The following is a 13455-nucleotide window of genomic DNA, read 5'->3' on the forward strand; positions in this document are numbered from 1 at the left end:
TCCAATATGAAAATTTTAAATCTGCTCTACTTTTTCTAGGTGTTTTCTTTTAAATTAGCAGGAGTTGACTAAATATTTTTTTGATTAACACATTGGTTCTGGCAGGAAGAAAGCATATATTTGGATATCTATTTGTACAGTAGTAGGTCTGTGCTGTGAATGTAAAAATGAGCAGTTAATGTTTGTGACCCTGTATTTGTGTGAAGGCAATCAAAGATTGGCTTTTAATAAACAGAAGTTTCTGGCTTTGCTTTTGTAGTGGATGGCTGCATACACCGAGCTGCTGGGCCCTGCTTAGTCGCTGAATGTCGTAACCTGAGTGGCTGTGAGACTGGACAAGCAAAAATTACATGTGGATATGACCTACCTGCAAAATGTAAGTCAGCCCCTTCTCAGCTTCTTCTTTCTGTTTGAAACACATGGAGCTGGTATGCATGTGTTATTTCCCTGTAGCCTAATTCAACAAGGTATTCATTTTACAAAATTAGCAGTGGGACTTAATTAAGCATGTTCTGAAATAATGTCTTCCCCGCAAAGCAATTCAGGCTTTTTCTAAACGATTATTTCACCTATGTTATCCAATGAAGACCTACACGTCTCTAAAATATAAAGCATCTTTCATGTTTATTTTTTGCAAACTGAAACACATCCTTTCCTACGCATAATAAAGGATTGGAAATGCTTTATGAAGTATGAACAAAATATATATTATCATATTTAAGTTCCACAGAGCGAGTTTTTGGAAATGTTGCATCTTTCATATTCTTCATGCAGATTCCTTGATTTTGAATACTTTGAGCACTGAGGAGATCAAAGTGATGTATTGTATTTTCAGCTGCTATGTAGAGGCTGATTGGCAATTACTGTGAAGGCATCTGTCACACTTTAGCTTTCGACAGAGTGCAGCTCGGTGCTGGAATGTTTTTGCACTTTGAAAGTGGAATGGCCAAAATTCCCATCCCATTTAAAATAGGAAGATATCTGTTTGACCTTGTTGTGTAGATGTTGAGCTTGTCTTGGGAAAAATTAACATATTGACAGCACATTAGTTGACTGATCTATTACGTAAGAATAAAGAATAAGAAATCTCTGCAATTTAGGATCTTACAGATTAGTATATTAAGAAATGATACGAATACGAAGGAAGCGTTACAAACAGCATATAACTAGAATTCAAGCTCTTTTTTTTTTTTTGTATGCGGTTTACACTAGGAACATAGGTCAATCGAAACTATTTAGATCTGCTCTCTTAATTTGTTCTACACTTTGTTTCATGTAAAATCAAATGCTTACTGCAGTAGCAGGTATCTTTTCAGGTTCCCGTGGCTCTTAATGCCTTAGATAAAGAAGAAAAAGAAGAAAATTTTGTTGTCAGTAATTTATTGTCACCTTCTATGATGACAATGAGAGCTACCAATTATTTCCTTGACAGTGATAATTTCTATGTATGAGAGAACTTTACTCTATTTTATACTTAGTTTTACCACATGTTAATGATTATTTATGAAAAGGTAATTTGACTGGAGGTCAGGGAAATTGTTGAAGAAGATTCAATGCAGTAGTTATGTTGAGTTTGTATATGGCTCAAATCTTCACTAGGTTCCTATAAAATGGACAAGATTGTCAGATTATTATCATGTATTCTACTGGGGATTTTTGGTGGTTAATTCTTCGCTTTTAATAAAAAAAATATCTTGGGAGGGACAGAAAAGCTGCTTATCCATAGGTGTATAATTCTTCACCTGTATTTTAATGAGAGAAATTAAATAAAGAGTACCAAAGCAACGAGCAGTGAACTGTGTTAGAAAGAGAAAGGGTCATATCTGAGGCTAGGGCGCCCTTTAAATTTTATAGCAGTTTAATGGGTCTTGGTTAAGTTAGGTTTGTAGAACATGATCTTGTTTGAAGACCATATGACTTTTTTTTTGGTTTGTTCTTTATGTAGGAATCATAAACAAAACAATGAGAAAACCCATTATCACTTGCAGTTGGAAATGAAACCTGTAACCAGACGTAGAGAAAAGTCAATATTCTGCTTAATCAATATTCTTAGAAATTGAAATTGCATCAAAGATGCATCTATTTTTATTTGAGCATGCATCAACAGGAGAGGGGGAAATGATACACTAGCTGACAAACGGGCACAGGAAGAGAAATGTCCAGTTTGGATGCAGAGGCCAAGAATTGGATACTCTTGATTTCTTAGATTTTATCCTTAAAATGTATGTGTGTTCACCAGCTGTTGTTTTCTTCTGCTTTTCTCTTTAGAAGCTTTTGGTTGTTGGCTAATTAAATTATTGTACCTTTTAGGCCATTCATCTGAAATTGATCAGACAATCATGACTCGGTTTTCATATTTTAAAGAGCTATAGAGCCACTGGATATCTTTTGTCACTCTGTGTCCCTTTGTCAAAATAGCATGACAATTTAACTGTGGAAACTGTTTTACATCTGATTGTTGTGATGAGAGCAGCAACATGATGGGAGGTCCAGGCTTCCCCATCCAGATGTGCTGTGATGCAATTTTGTGTGTCAGCAATTTGAATTTGTTGAAGATTTTAGGTGACTGGATCAGTGCCACCTTTCACAATGAGTTTGCTATTCACTTATCTATTTGTATAAAGATATACAGGAGACCAACTACAATAATCCATTTACAGTTCTGAGTAGCACAATGATTATTTTGTTTTGTTGTCTCTGCTCTTCCCGTGATTGTAGTTGGATGAATAGGGATAGTACATCTGAAATGTATTTCCTAGGGTGATAAACTGTTTTTTCTTTTGTTATTGTTGCTTAACAGAATTGTAAGATGTTACGATCATATTTCCTACACATGGGATTTTCCCATTTCTAATTCTTGATCCTGAAATGCTTTGTTTGGAAGCAGTTTGCTGAAATCAGCAAAGCTGCTCTGGGATGGAGCAGCCTGGATGTGTGCTGCGTGAGACAGGACTTGGGCTTAAGCTGGGGAATCCATGTTAAAGAAAATTTAGTATTCAGAGATCATGCAGCATATTTCTTTGTTTTATAGACAAATTGGTGGAAGCTGGAATTGAATTTGGCATTTGAAGGGAAAGTACGCTTTGTTAGAAAGCTGGTAGTTGGTAAATAAAAAACACTCTTGCAATCTCCTTTATGATCTATTGTATTTTTATTGAATGCTTTGCTGTGTTTACTCAGGTTAAATAAGAACAGGTTTGATAAATAATTTCTTCACAAAGCAAAAATTGAAAAATAATATCTGACTGAAAAATGCAAATATTGAGGGTATAATCTAGCTTTCTGTTATTTGTTCTTGTTGCATCTGAGTCAGAGATCAGTTTTTGAAATACACAAGTAACAGTAAATGTTCAGGGAGAAAATACATAATGTAGTTCATTTTTTCCCTCATCTTTTTATCCTGCTAGTGTGAACAGACCAATATTAACATGTCTATAGCCCAGAGATGTTGCTTTATGAACTTTTCAAGATACATATTTTTGAATGCTAAAAAATATTCTGTATGAAAATCCAAGTGAAATCAAATGGAGTTTTCTAATTACCCGTTAATGTAACGTTCTGTACAGTTTTACAGAAGTCAGTGTAATCACCATCTGCCTTATGTGCTGCAAAAGCCTACACAAAGCCCCCCCAAATGCCAACTGAGTTATTTGCTGAATGCATAATTTGGTTGATGTCATCTATTGTTGTTTTTCAGCAAACACCTATGCAGGCATCCAAGTTTTTATAGTGCTTTGGAGGGCCGAAAAAGGCAGTGCTTTTTGCTCTGAGATGTTTTCCTTTAATGCTCTCCCAGACTGATCATCAATGACTTAACATCTGTACTTTGTATTGTTTTTCTTTTTAAAGAAAAGTTCATTCTAAATATTGTACAACTCATCTTCAAACATTGAGCACTACTCTGATACCGTCATGCGTTAAATACCAGATGAACAGTATCTGTTTAAAGCTCTACAAATGCTTGTTTTCTTTCTCATTTGATTAACAGTCTCAGTTGGCTCTACTGGCAGAAAATGGTATGAATGTAAATTGTGTTTATGGCTGGAACCAAGGGTCCATAACAGCCTAGTGGCTCGTTATCTGCTTGCAGAAGTTCACTACAAAAAAAAAAGACCCTGTCAGAACACATTAAAAAATATAGCCCCATTCTGCAAGGTATTAAATGGGCTTAAAACCTATTGAAAACATGGTGACAACATCCAACACAGGTAATTGGTTCCCCGACCTTGGCAGGAAAGGACCCCCCCAAACTAACTTTTTTCTGTTGTTAACATGTCCAGTAATAATTTCTTTCTTTTTCTGAAAAATGTTTGGTAATAAAACCCCTAAACCTAGAAAAATAAAATTTTACAACCTCTAATATGGGAGAGAGCCAACCATTGGTAAATTAAATCTGAAAGGTGGACTTGCAGTGGAGGTACCTTGCTGGAACTGCTAGGTAGTTTCTAATACATTGGTTTATGTTGTTAATAAAGCTATAATATTTCGAATAAATTTTTCTGTTTGCTTGATATTTTTAGTACTTTAAATAATATCCTTTAGGAAATACCACACAACATAGTCTTCTGGTCCAAAGTCACTGTGTAGATCAATCGGGAGTAATAATGTGAATGTGCTCTAAAAGACGATTCCTGCTGTGAAATAAGTAGTTAGGAGGACTGCTAGTATTAAACGCAGTAGGAGGAATCAGCCTTTAAATTTGTTTAATCAGATTACAAAATTGAGATTAAAAAGTAAGGATTAAAAAGTGTGCTTCTATTATATAGACATGATTTTCTGTATTTTTAAAAAAAAAACATTTGGGGGTTATTATTTTAAAGTGAGGCTATAAGGATAGTGGTTTTAAATGTCTCCATATTTGCTTGGAGATCGCTTACAGGCTGTAAAGGTTGATAATGCAGGAACTGAACTCCAAAACTCTTATTCCAGTACTCCAAAACCGATCAATTGGAAAAATGGAGAATAATATGCAAGCATATTATCTGAATTTCCAGGATTCCACAAAGAACTTTATTTACTTACTTTTAAAACCTTGGTTGATTTAATAATACATAAATTTTGTTTCTAATGATTCTACATTTCCAATATATGAGAATCAAGGGGATGCTTTCTTCTGTATGGTCCTCATGTGAAGAACATTATGTTTGCATGATTTTTCAGTTTGCTACCTCCCTATTTCTTCTAGAAAGAGGCAATTCTTGGAGTTCGAAAAGTGAGTCTGGTAGTTGAGAAGGAAGGCATTAAAAGTGAGCAATATGTGGCTGAGAGAGAATTGCTTAGAGAAGACTAACTTAGTTGGTTGTGGGTCCTGTTGGTCAAGGGCCTTGATGTTCTTCCACAATTGCTTTTAAATGTGTAAGTGAAAAAAGGTATGACAACAGATGCATAAATAGACTGAAGCTTGATGTCAGTTCAGTTGAAATAGGCTACTGGTAAGCATAGGGTGGCACAATCTTTAATATAAGTGAAGTTTCATAAATGTTATGATAATTTTCCAGGAGGGAAGTATTTATACTCCTTGTCTTATCTGAGTAGCATCACATTATTGTCAGCATTGTGCCTAAGCTGCGTGACACCTACTGGAAAAAAAGATTTAGCCAGAAAAAGCTCTAGTTTGGTATTTCCTGAAACAGCACTGAGCTGCAACAGCTGTTTGCTATTCCTTTTTTTGTATTTCTTAAATATTTGTCATTGTTTAAATATTTAAAACTAAAATTAAAGTGTAACAAAGCAAGTTAATATCAATCAAAGTTTGAAGACACCCTGTTCTTGAGTGATACTTTTGTTGGTTAGATTTCTTTGGGGAAGGATTTTTATGGTTAATGAAACCACTTACTACGTATTTGTGTGTTTTTCTTCTTGTGACTAGATTTTAAAGGGATTTTTATAAGTTCAATTTCTGTATTTTATAACCCTTTCAAAAATAAGTGCAATGTCTTTATTCTGTTCTAATTTGGTCTAATTGGCCCAGTCATCTTAATGACCTGCTATATTCACCATTCACAATAGCATACATTGCATATGCTATAAATGTGTTGGAAGAGAAATACTGATTATTACTTAGTCAGTCCTAAAACATGCTTAGGTTTTTAGAGAGGGTTTATGGTAAATTGTAAAGCTTTATGGCTTGTCTCTCCCTTAGGTACACCCCCTTCCCCCCTGCCAACACACATACACATACAAAGGGAGAAGTTAAGACTCATGGGGAATAATGGGAAACGCGTTTGTCAACTTCATCTAAAGAAGCTTAAACATCTAATTCTCTTCCAAGTCTTCCCAGGGGCTGTCATCAGTTTGAGTAGAAAAGGGACAAGAGCTGTAGCTACCAGTTGAAATGTGTGGATATGAATCAGCAAGCATTATCCATCATGACCGTATATGATCTTTGTCCTTGGATTCAAGCCTAGCTCATATACATTTTTAAATGGATAGATTCTTTAGAATGTAATTTGTCAATGGACTGGAGTGCACGTTTGTCACTGTTCTGTGTAGTGTTGTACTGTGGTTAACTTACAGCGTGTACTGCTGGAAATCCTCATTTCACATCACATTCTTCAATTAAAAAATGTGTGCATTCAGCCTACAGGAAATGTTTTACTATTGATCCTCACTGCTAAATCTAAATCCTCTTCTTCTGGGCATCACTTGTTACAATCTGGTCATTGGACATTAAACTCCAGGATAGGACTGGGCACAGGCAAAATTAAGAGGAGTACTGAACCATTTGCTCAGTAATTGCATCCACCATTGCCTTATAATGTGTGTGTTCATATGATGTAATGGCAGGTGGTAGTAACTTGACGTTGTGAATTTTCCTCCCTGGCCTTATTTCTGTAGTTCTGGACATCTACAATTTCTGCAATGGTCCAGTTACTGGAAGCAGTTACAGAACTGAGTTTGCTGTGCAGTGTGGTGGTGAAGGCAGCTCACGCTGTTTTGTACCAGAATTCCCTGGTGTTAAATGTCCAGCGTGCTGGGGTTCACCCTTTGGATACCCTCTTGATGAAACGGAGAGTAAGTTACAAGGTGTAAACAGCTTCCTAATGCTTAATTTGTAGGTAAGGTGCTATTTAAAATGTCTCTTAATTTGGTGAAAAATGTTTCACTGGAACATGCCTTTCCGCACTGGTGGCTTACAGTCATCCCTCAGACATGCTGGCACTGGAGCAGGGTGTTGTGCCCCTTAAGGCTAATATATTTTATTTCCCCTATACTGGGATATAGCTGGTCCTTTTTACTCAAATAATAATAAAAAGTCTAATGTATAGCAGAAAAATAAACAAAATCCTCATCACTACAGTCAGCTGACAAGGAGGAAGGGGTTACAATGGTCAATAATGACAATGTTTATGCTCCTTTAACTGCAGCGGTTGTTGCTGCTCCCACTCTAATATTTTCCCTCAGTGGCCAAAGACTACGCTCAATACTTGAAAAATTAATCTTTGATGCATGAGATTTTGTCTGCCTGAATTTTGCTTGTCTCATTTTAAGTGGTGATAGAAGTTGCTTACTGTAGTAAAACACAACATTAACCTCATAGTGTGTTGGCACTTTATGATTTATGCTGGTTTAGTCTCTGAAAAATATGCAGCCTGTCTCCCAAACCTGGATTTCTCTTATAAAGTATGTTGGCATAGGCCTGGGGCTTGAATTGGAATGCTAACTGCTGATCCTCCGCCTCCTTAGGGTAGGAAAAAGGTTTAAAATTGTAGCCTCTTGGAGGTCATTAACTTCATATCATTTCTTCAGATTAATAATGATATTGTTGTAGCTAGAATATTTTAAAAGCAATACAGCCTAATTTCCTTTTTTTGCGGAGAAAGGATAGGATTCCTTTTTGTGCTGAATCTGTATATTCCTCAGCCAAAAGTATGATAAATTATTTTCAAATGGAAATTACCAGGTCGTAGGTAATAAACAAGGACATAGCTATTTTATTTCTGTTGTTTTTAAATAAACAAATAATAAGGACATGAAAGGTGCTGTGATTTTCCTGAATTATCCTTCACTTACACACAAACCTCACTGTTTACTTGAGGTTGAAGACTGCTAATTTTATTATTTTTTTTCTGAAAATATTCTGAAAGAATCTTATGGAGGGAAAGTGAGACTGTTTCAAGAAGAGTTTTTTACCTTTAATCTAATTCTTGTAGACCATCATAGGATGGAGAGATTATGTAAAACGGTTTTAAAAAGTTCTTTGTTTCACACAGCAGAGGAATCTTGAGCCTGTTTCACATAAACTAAGAGTACAGACCAAAACATGTTTTTTAGGTCAAAACTGAGGTCAGTGACTTGGAACATTTCTCTTCAGGAAGAAGGCATCAAGTGTGAGACTGCAGAGCGTAAATAATGTTTTAAATGCTGTAGGAAATAATCTAAATACTGATTAACCAGACAGTAAAACAATCAAAAAAATTTGACGTTAGTTTACATGCCAAATACACTGTTTCACTACTGCTGAAAAGATACATTTATCCAGGAAATTTTGCCTTCGAGTATGGGGGTCAAAATCATATGGATTTTGTTGTTAGGCTGCATTAGGAATTTATGAAAAATTAGTTCCCCATGTTTTTAAGTTTCTGATAGCATCCTTTTCTTAACATTATCTCCATACTCAGATTTGAGATTTTTTTTAGTTTTGTTCTAAATATTTTCATATGAGTTGAAAAGGTTACTTTATGGTTTATTTTTAATTTCTTCACAGACATCTTGGATTCTTTCCTCCTTTTTTGGTATTTGTGATTTTTTGATTATGTTTATGAAGACTTTTGATCTTGTGAGTCGGTGATCTTGTACCTTTTACCAAAAAAAAGGAAAAACAAGTGATGGAGGAGATACATTTATATTACTATATAGGTGTAGCTATACATCTATTTATCTACGTGTGTGTTTGTATTTTCTCTGTGTATGCTAGTCAGCATTGCAGATTATTTACACTGGTGTCTGACTTGTAAATGTTCTACCACTTATTCTCTTCTGAATAGATGACAGTATCTTTTAGATTAATTATCTGGTAAGAAAAAATAGGTTCTGGATGTCATTGATTTTTGGCCATTTTCAGAATACGTGGCGAAGAAATGTTACTTTTTAATGGTTGCAGCACAGGACGCTTAGCTTGATAGGTTAGGAATGAAATTTCACTGTGGGAATACAGAGGAATTTTGAAATGCATCATCTACAGGGCACAGCAGTCTTTACACCCTTCTGGATATCTTTGAATATTAACAAAACCCTAAATGGTAACAAAAAAGGCTCAGCGGTATTCCAAGTAACTGATAATGATTCTAGGACCAGGTTTAGGAGGAAAGTGTATGCAAGATATAGTAGGTCCAGTGTAAACTTTTTTATAGCCATTTCCACCTGCATGCTGGCTTGTAGCTGAGTATAATTTGTATAAAATAATACATGTAGTCAAAAAACAGAAGAAGGTGTTAATTGAACAACTGTCACCAGTGTTGAATTGCATCTTATGTACTTGTCCTTAGCTATTTGTCATGCTACAAATCTAGCTCCACAGAAAAGTAAGTTATACTGAATTCCTTTTAACTTCAGACACAGAGGTCTAAATTTTTGTATTTTCTACTGATGTATCAGAGAGATGGACAGAGAAATGTTCAACCATTTTAATGTTTAGTTATGGCAAAAAAGAATGTGTTTGATACATCACTGCACACTTCTAAGTGTGCTTCATATTTAGTTTTCAATAAAAATAGTTGGGAGCTTTCCAGGGCTTTTCCAGGCTTATAAATAAATAAATGCGTAAATGAGAAATGCTTTGCAAAACTAAAAATAACCCCTTTGATATCTAAATATATATGTCTGTCTCGATCAGTTTTTTTTTTTTTTTTTTTGCAGCTTTCTTACTATGCTTTCAGTACAAATTTATTCAATGTTGGCACTAGAATTAAAACATGGGTCAGTTTTGAGAAAGTAAGAATACGGTAACTATATTGTTTATTATCTCGTGGCCTGCATTGGCTATGAACAGCACGTCATCAAGACTGTAAACTGTTTAGAGTAACCATGGACACATAGGATGAAACAGTTTCTCATTGAACCTTTTTTGTTTTAACAGACACATTATTCATTTTTAATTCTCCAGTAGAACTGGGGAAACTCTGCACATATTATATGTGAAGCAGAGAGAGAAAAAAACATGCAACGTTAAGCGGTGTCATGGATAGCAAGTAATGTCATATAATACACTCTGAAAGCCTGCAGTTTTGAAAATCACCATTCAAGTAAAAGATTGCATTTGTGTCAGGTGTAATCCTGTCAGAGGTGTAATCTTGTTTAAAGCAACATTTTTTCACAAAATGGAGCTGAAATGTTTCCAGGGAGGACTTCATTTAAAATTAATTTGTTGTAATAAAGCCCTGTTCATGAGAAGCTGAAAGTGAACTGAACGCAAAATTGACTGGGGAGCCATAAATATTGTTGAATTTCTTTCAGTTTAGCGAGTTGAACATTACAAAAACACAAACCAAGTAATTTTAAATCAGAATCTTACACTTGGCAGTGAAAGACAACTTCAGCTTTGAACAATTGGCCAGAACTTAAGAATAAAACTGCCTCCCCATCATTGTCAGGATCCCCCATTATTGCATGTTGTTTGAAGGGTGTAAAAACTCCACTCTCCTTGTAATTTATTGTTAAAGAATATTTATTATGTGCCTTGCTTAGAGACTGCCTATAAGTGGAGACTGCGTTTGAGATAAAAATTAATTTTAGCCAAGGCTGATGATTCCATCCAGATTACAAAAGAAAACCAAAACAAAACGCACACACACTCTAAAAACCCTCCCCTCAGAACCTGTTGTTGGGTTAAAGTTTTTACAGTGTTTATGGTTAAAATGCTTCTAGTATTTTCCTTGCCTTCCTCACTAGCTCATGCTCCTGTGTTGAATTAGCTGTTGCATGGCACTGCCACGACTTGTGCCTTTCTTGGACTTGCTGCTCTTGGGAAGGGACCTACCTGACATCTCAAACTGGGATGTGAAAGAAGTTCTAAATTATGTTTATCAGCTGGAATGTCACTGTGTTAGCATGAGAATAATTAGAGTAGTGGTAAAGTAGATTTGTATGCAGTTTTCCCCCCATGGGGAGTTCAAAGGCAGAGAAGAGGCAGAAGATCCCTGTCGGAGGTCTGTGAGTCTTACAGATTCTTGAATGTCCTATTGCAGCTACAGATCCATGAGTTCTCTTTCTTTATGGGACTTTAATTGGAGTATCTGGGTTTTTCTCCTTTTTTAAAAATCTGTGTTTACAAGTCTATAAGTTATCCAGACACTTTTGTCAAATTAATGTAATTTGTAGCACTTTAAGAACACTAAAAACACAGTAAGATTTCATCTTATTTTTTTCCCTGTCTTTTTGTTGTTCATTTTAGACAATGCTTTATTTAGCTTTTCCACCAGATGGTTTTATCAAAAAGAGCAGTTAGTTCACGGGTCAGAGAATCTCTTGTGATCATACATAGAGGGTGAGGCTGAAAATGAGAGAGGACTTTTTTGGTCTCTTTTTTAGTAAGGATATTTTAAGAGCCCAGTGACTATGAATAAGAAATCAGGGCAACACAAATTAGTAAGTCCCCTGTATGGCAGATAGTGTGTTCTGAAAGGAAATCCTCTAAGGTGGGACAAGTCTTTACCTCATACCACAGAGCTTGAGGGACTTTGGCCTTTTTCACACCTTGTGACGCTGTTTGGTATGTCATGCATTCCTGTGGCATAGGAAGAAATTGAAGCTGTAGAGCTCCTTCTGCTGCTGTTACTCTTCTCCTCTCAGACAGCTCAGAGCTGCAACTGTGCTACCAGGGGTGCAGACTTTAACCATCTATTTAAAAATCAAAAATAAAATATAAAACCCTTGTGTGTCACCCACATTAGACAGGGGTGTTGGCATGGCAGCAATGTGAAAGTGGAAGTTTCCAAATTTAAGATCTGATTTAAGATCACTATCTTATTAGGAGTGGAACATAATTTATTCAGTTTTTTTGAATTTTCTGTGCTTAAAAAATATTCTTTGAATTGGTTCCAACTGTGGATGTGACTTCTGTATGGGACTAACATACCCACCGAGAGCAAACTGAGGGTATCAGTGTATTTCAAGTAATCCATTGAACCAGCAGTTTTCAGTCACTGCTGTTCAGTGTTGGATTTCAAGCAAAAGCGTGTAAGCAAATCACTCTGTAACCCATTATCTAATCTCCTTCCTCATCAGAATCCTATTTTATTAAGTAAATGGAGATTCGTATTAGACACAGTTGTGGTAAATCTCTGTCTTGTGTTCTTCCAGCAGCTTGCCGATGTGAGCTGCCTGAGATTTTATATATTGCTGTAAAGTAAATGAATTGTTTACTTGTCTGCCCAGTCTTTTAGATGGATTCAGTGACTTTAACACTGGGAAAACTTTGGGCAGGGCCAATTGCACTGAGCCCTGCTCTGAAGTGAAAGCCTCCAAGGTGGTCACCTCTTGGTAGTACCATTTTTGCCCACGTGTGGTACGTGTTTGTTCTCTTCCCACGCTTTCCTTACTTTCATATCATCCAACCAAGCAAACATACATCCCAGCCTATGGCAGAGGAATTCAGTGTGTTTCTTTGATACTAGACCTACCTTGAATTTAACTATTAGCTCCAGGCTATCCTCAGTACAAACTGGTGCTAATGCTCGTTTGTATTATTTGGTGCTTCACTGGAGAAATTGTAATGAAAATGTGCTGTTGTTGTTTGGAAAACAATGCATTTACCTACCAGGGTTTAAAAAAAATAAAAGCCTCCCTGTTGGCTTACAGTAGCTGGATGTTCAACAGCAGGAGCTGTGATTTGGCTCCAAGCCCAGTACCCATTGTAATTTGCACTTTTAGCCTCCAAATTGATAAAATGGCAAGTGTAAAATTAACAGATTTAACTGCAGTGTCTCTTATGTAAATGCTGTGCCTGGCAAGTATATTATCCCTTCCTTACACCTGCATTTTTGTGCAATTTCAAACATTCCTCCTTGTGTTTTGACCACTTTCTTGGTTGGTAACTTTCAGTGGTGATCTCATATTGTTATCGTGTCTTTTAAGAGACTAACAGAGCATCATTGGTCAGTTTAGTGTTTTTCCAGGCATCTATCACCTTTTCTCAGCTGTCTTTCCTTTTCCGTTGCTTCTGTTGGGTGTGAACTCTTTTCTGATTTTAGTGTTTACCTCTGTTTCTTCCTTCCACATAACTAAAGGAACATTTCCTCTTAGCAGAAACTTGGGACTAAACCTTGAGTTTCATTAAAGTCAGACTGGTTTGAATTAAGAAGTAGGGTTTAGTCCTACTAAATATAAGAGAAGCATCTGAGCTTGGGCTATAGGGACTTGTTGGAAAAACTGTCATCAAACAAAAAGGAAACTGTCCTTGTTCATTATTCAACTGTGTAGCTAGGCTCAAACATTTCCAGTTGGCCTGGAAATATT

General features: G+C 36.0%; 1 protein-coding gene across 3 annotated transcripts in view; it reads left to right on the plus strand.

Annotated features, from left to right (window-relative positions):
• Positions 1–13455, plus strand: part of MACROD2 (mono-ADP ribosylhydrolase 2) — an 891375-nt gene that overhangs the window by 271581 nt on the left and 606339 nt on the right. For all 3 annotated transcript variants that reach the window (XM_054061688.1, XM_009556568.2, XM_054061687.1), the window contains exon 5: positions 260–376. In XM_054061688.1, the coding sequence (XP_053917663.1) occupies positions 260–376 (117 nt within the window). The remainder of the gene's footprint in view (positions 1–259; positions 377–13455) is intronic.

This window comes from Cuculus canorus, chromosome 3, assembly GCF_017976375.1.
Source record: "Cuculus canorus isolate bCucCan1 chromosome 3, bCucCan1.pri, whole genome shotgun sequence".
Classification (NCBI taxonomy): domain Eukaryota; kingdom Metazoa; phylum Chordata; class Aves; order Cuculiformes; family Cuculidae; genus Cuculus; species Cuculus canorus.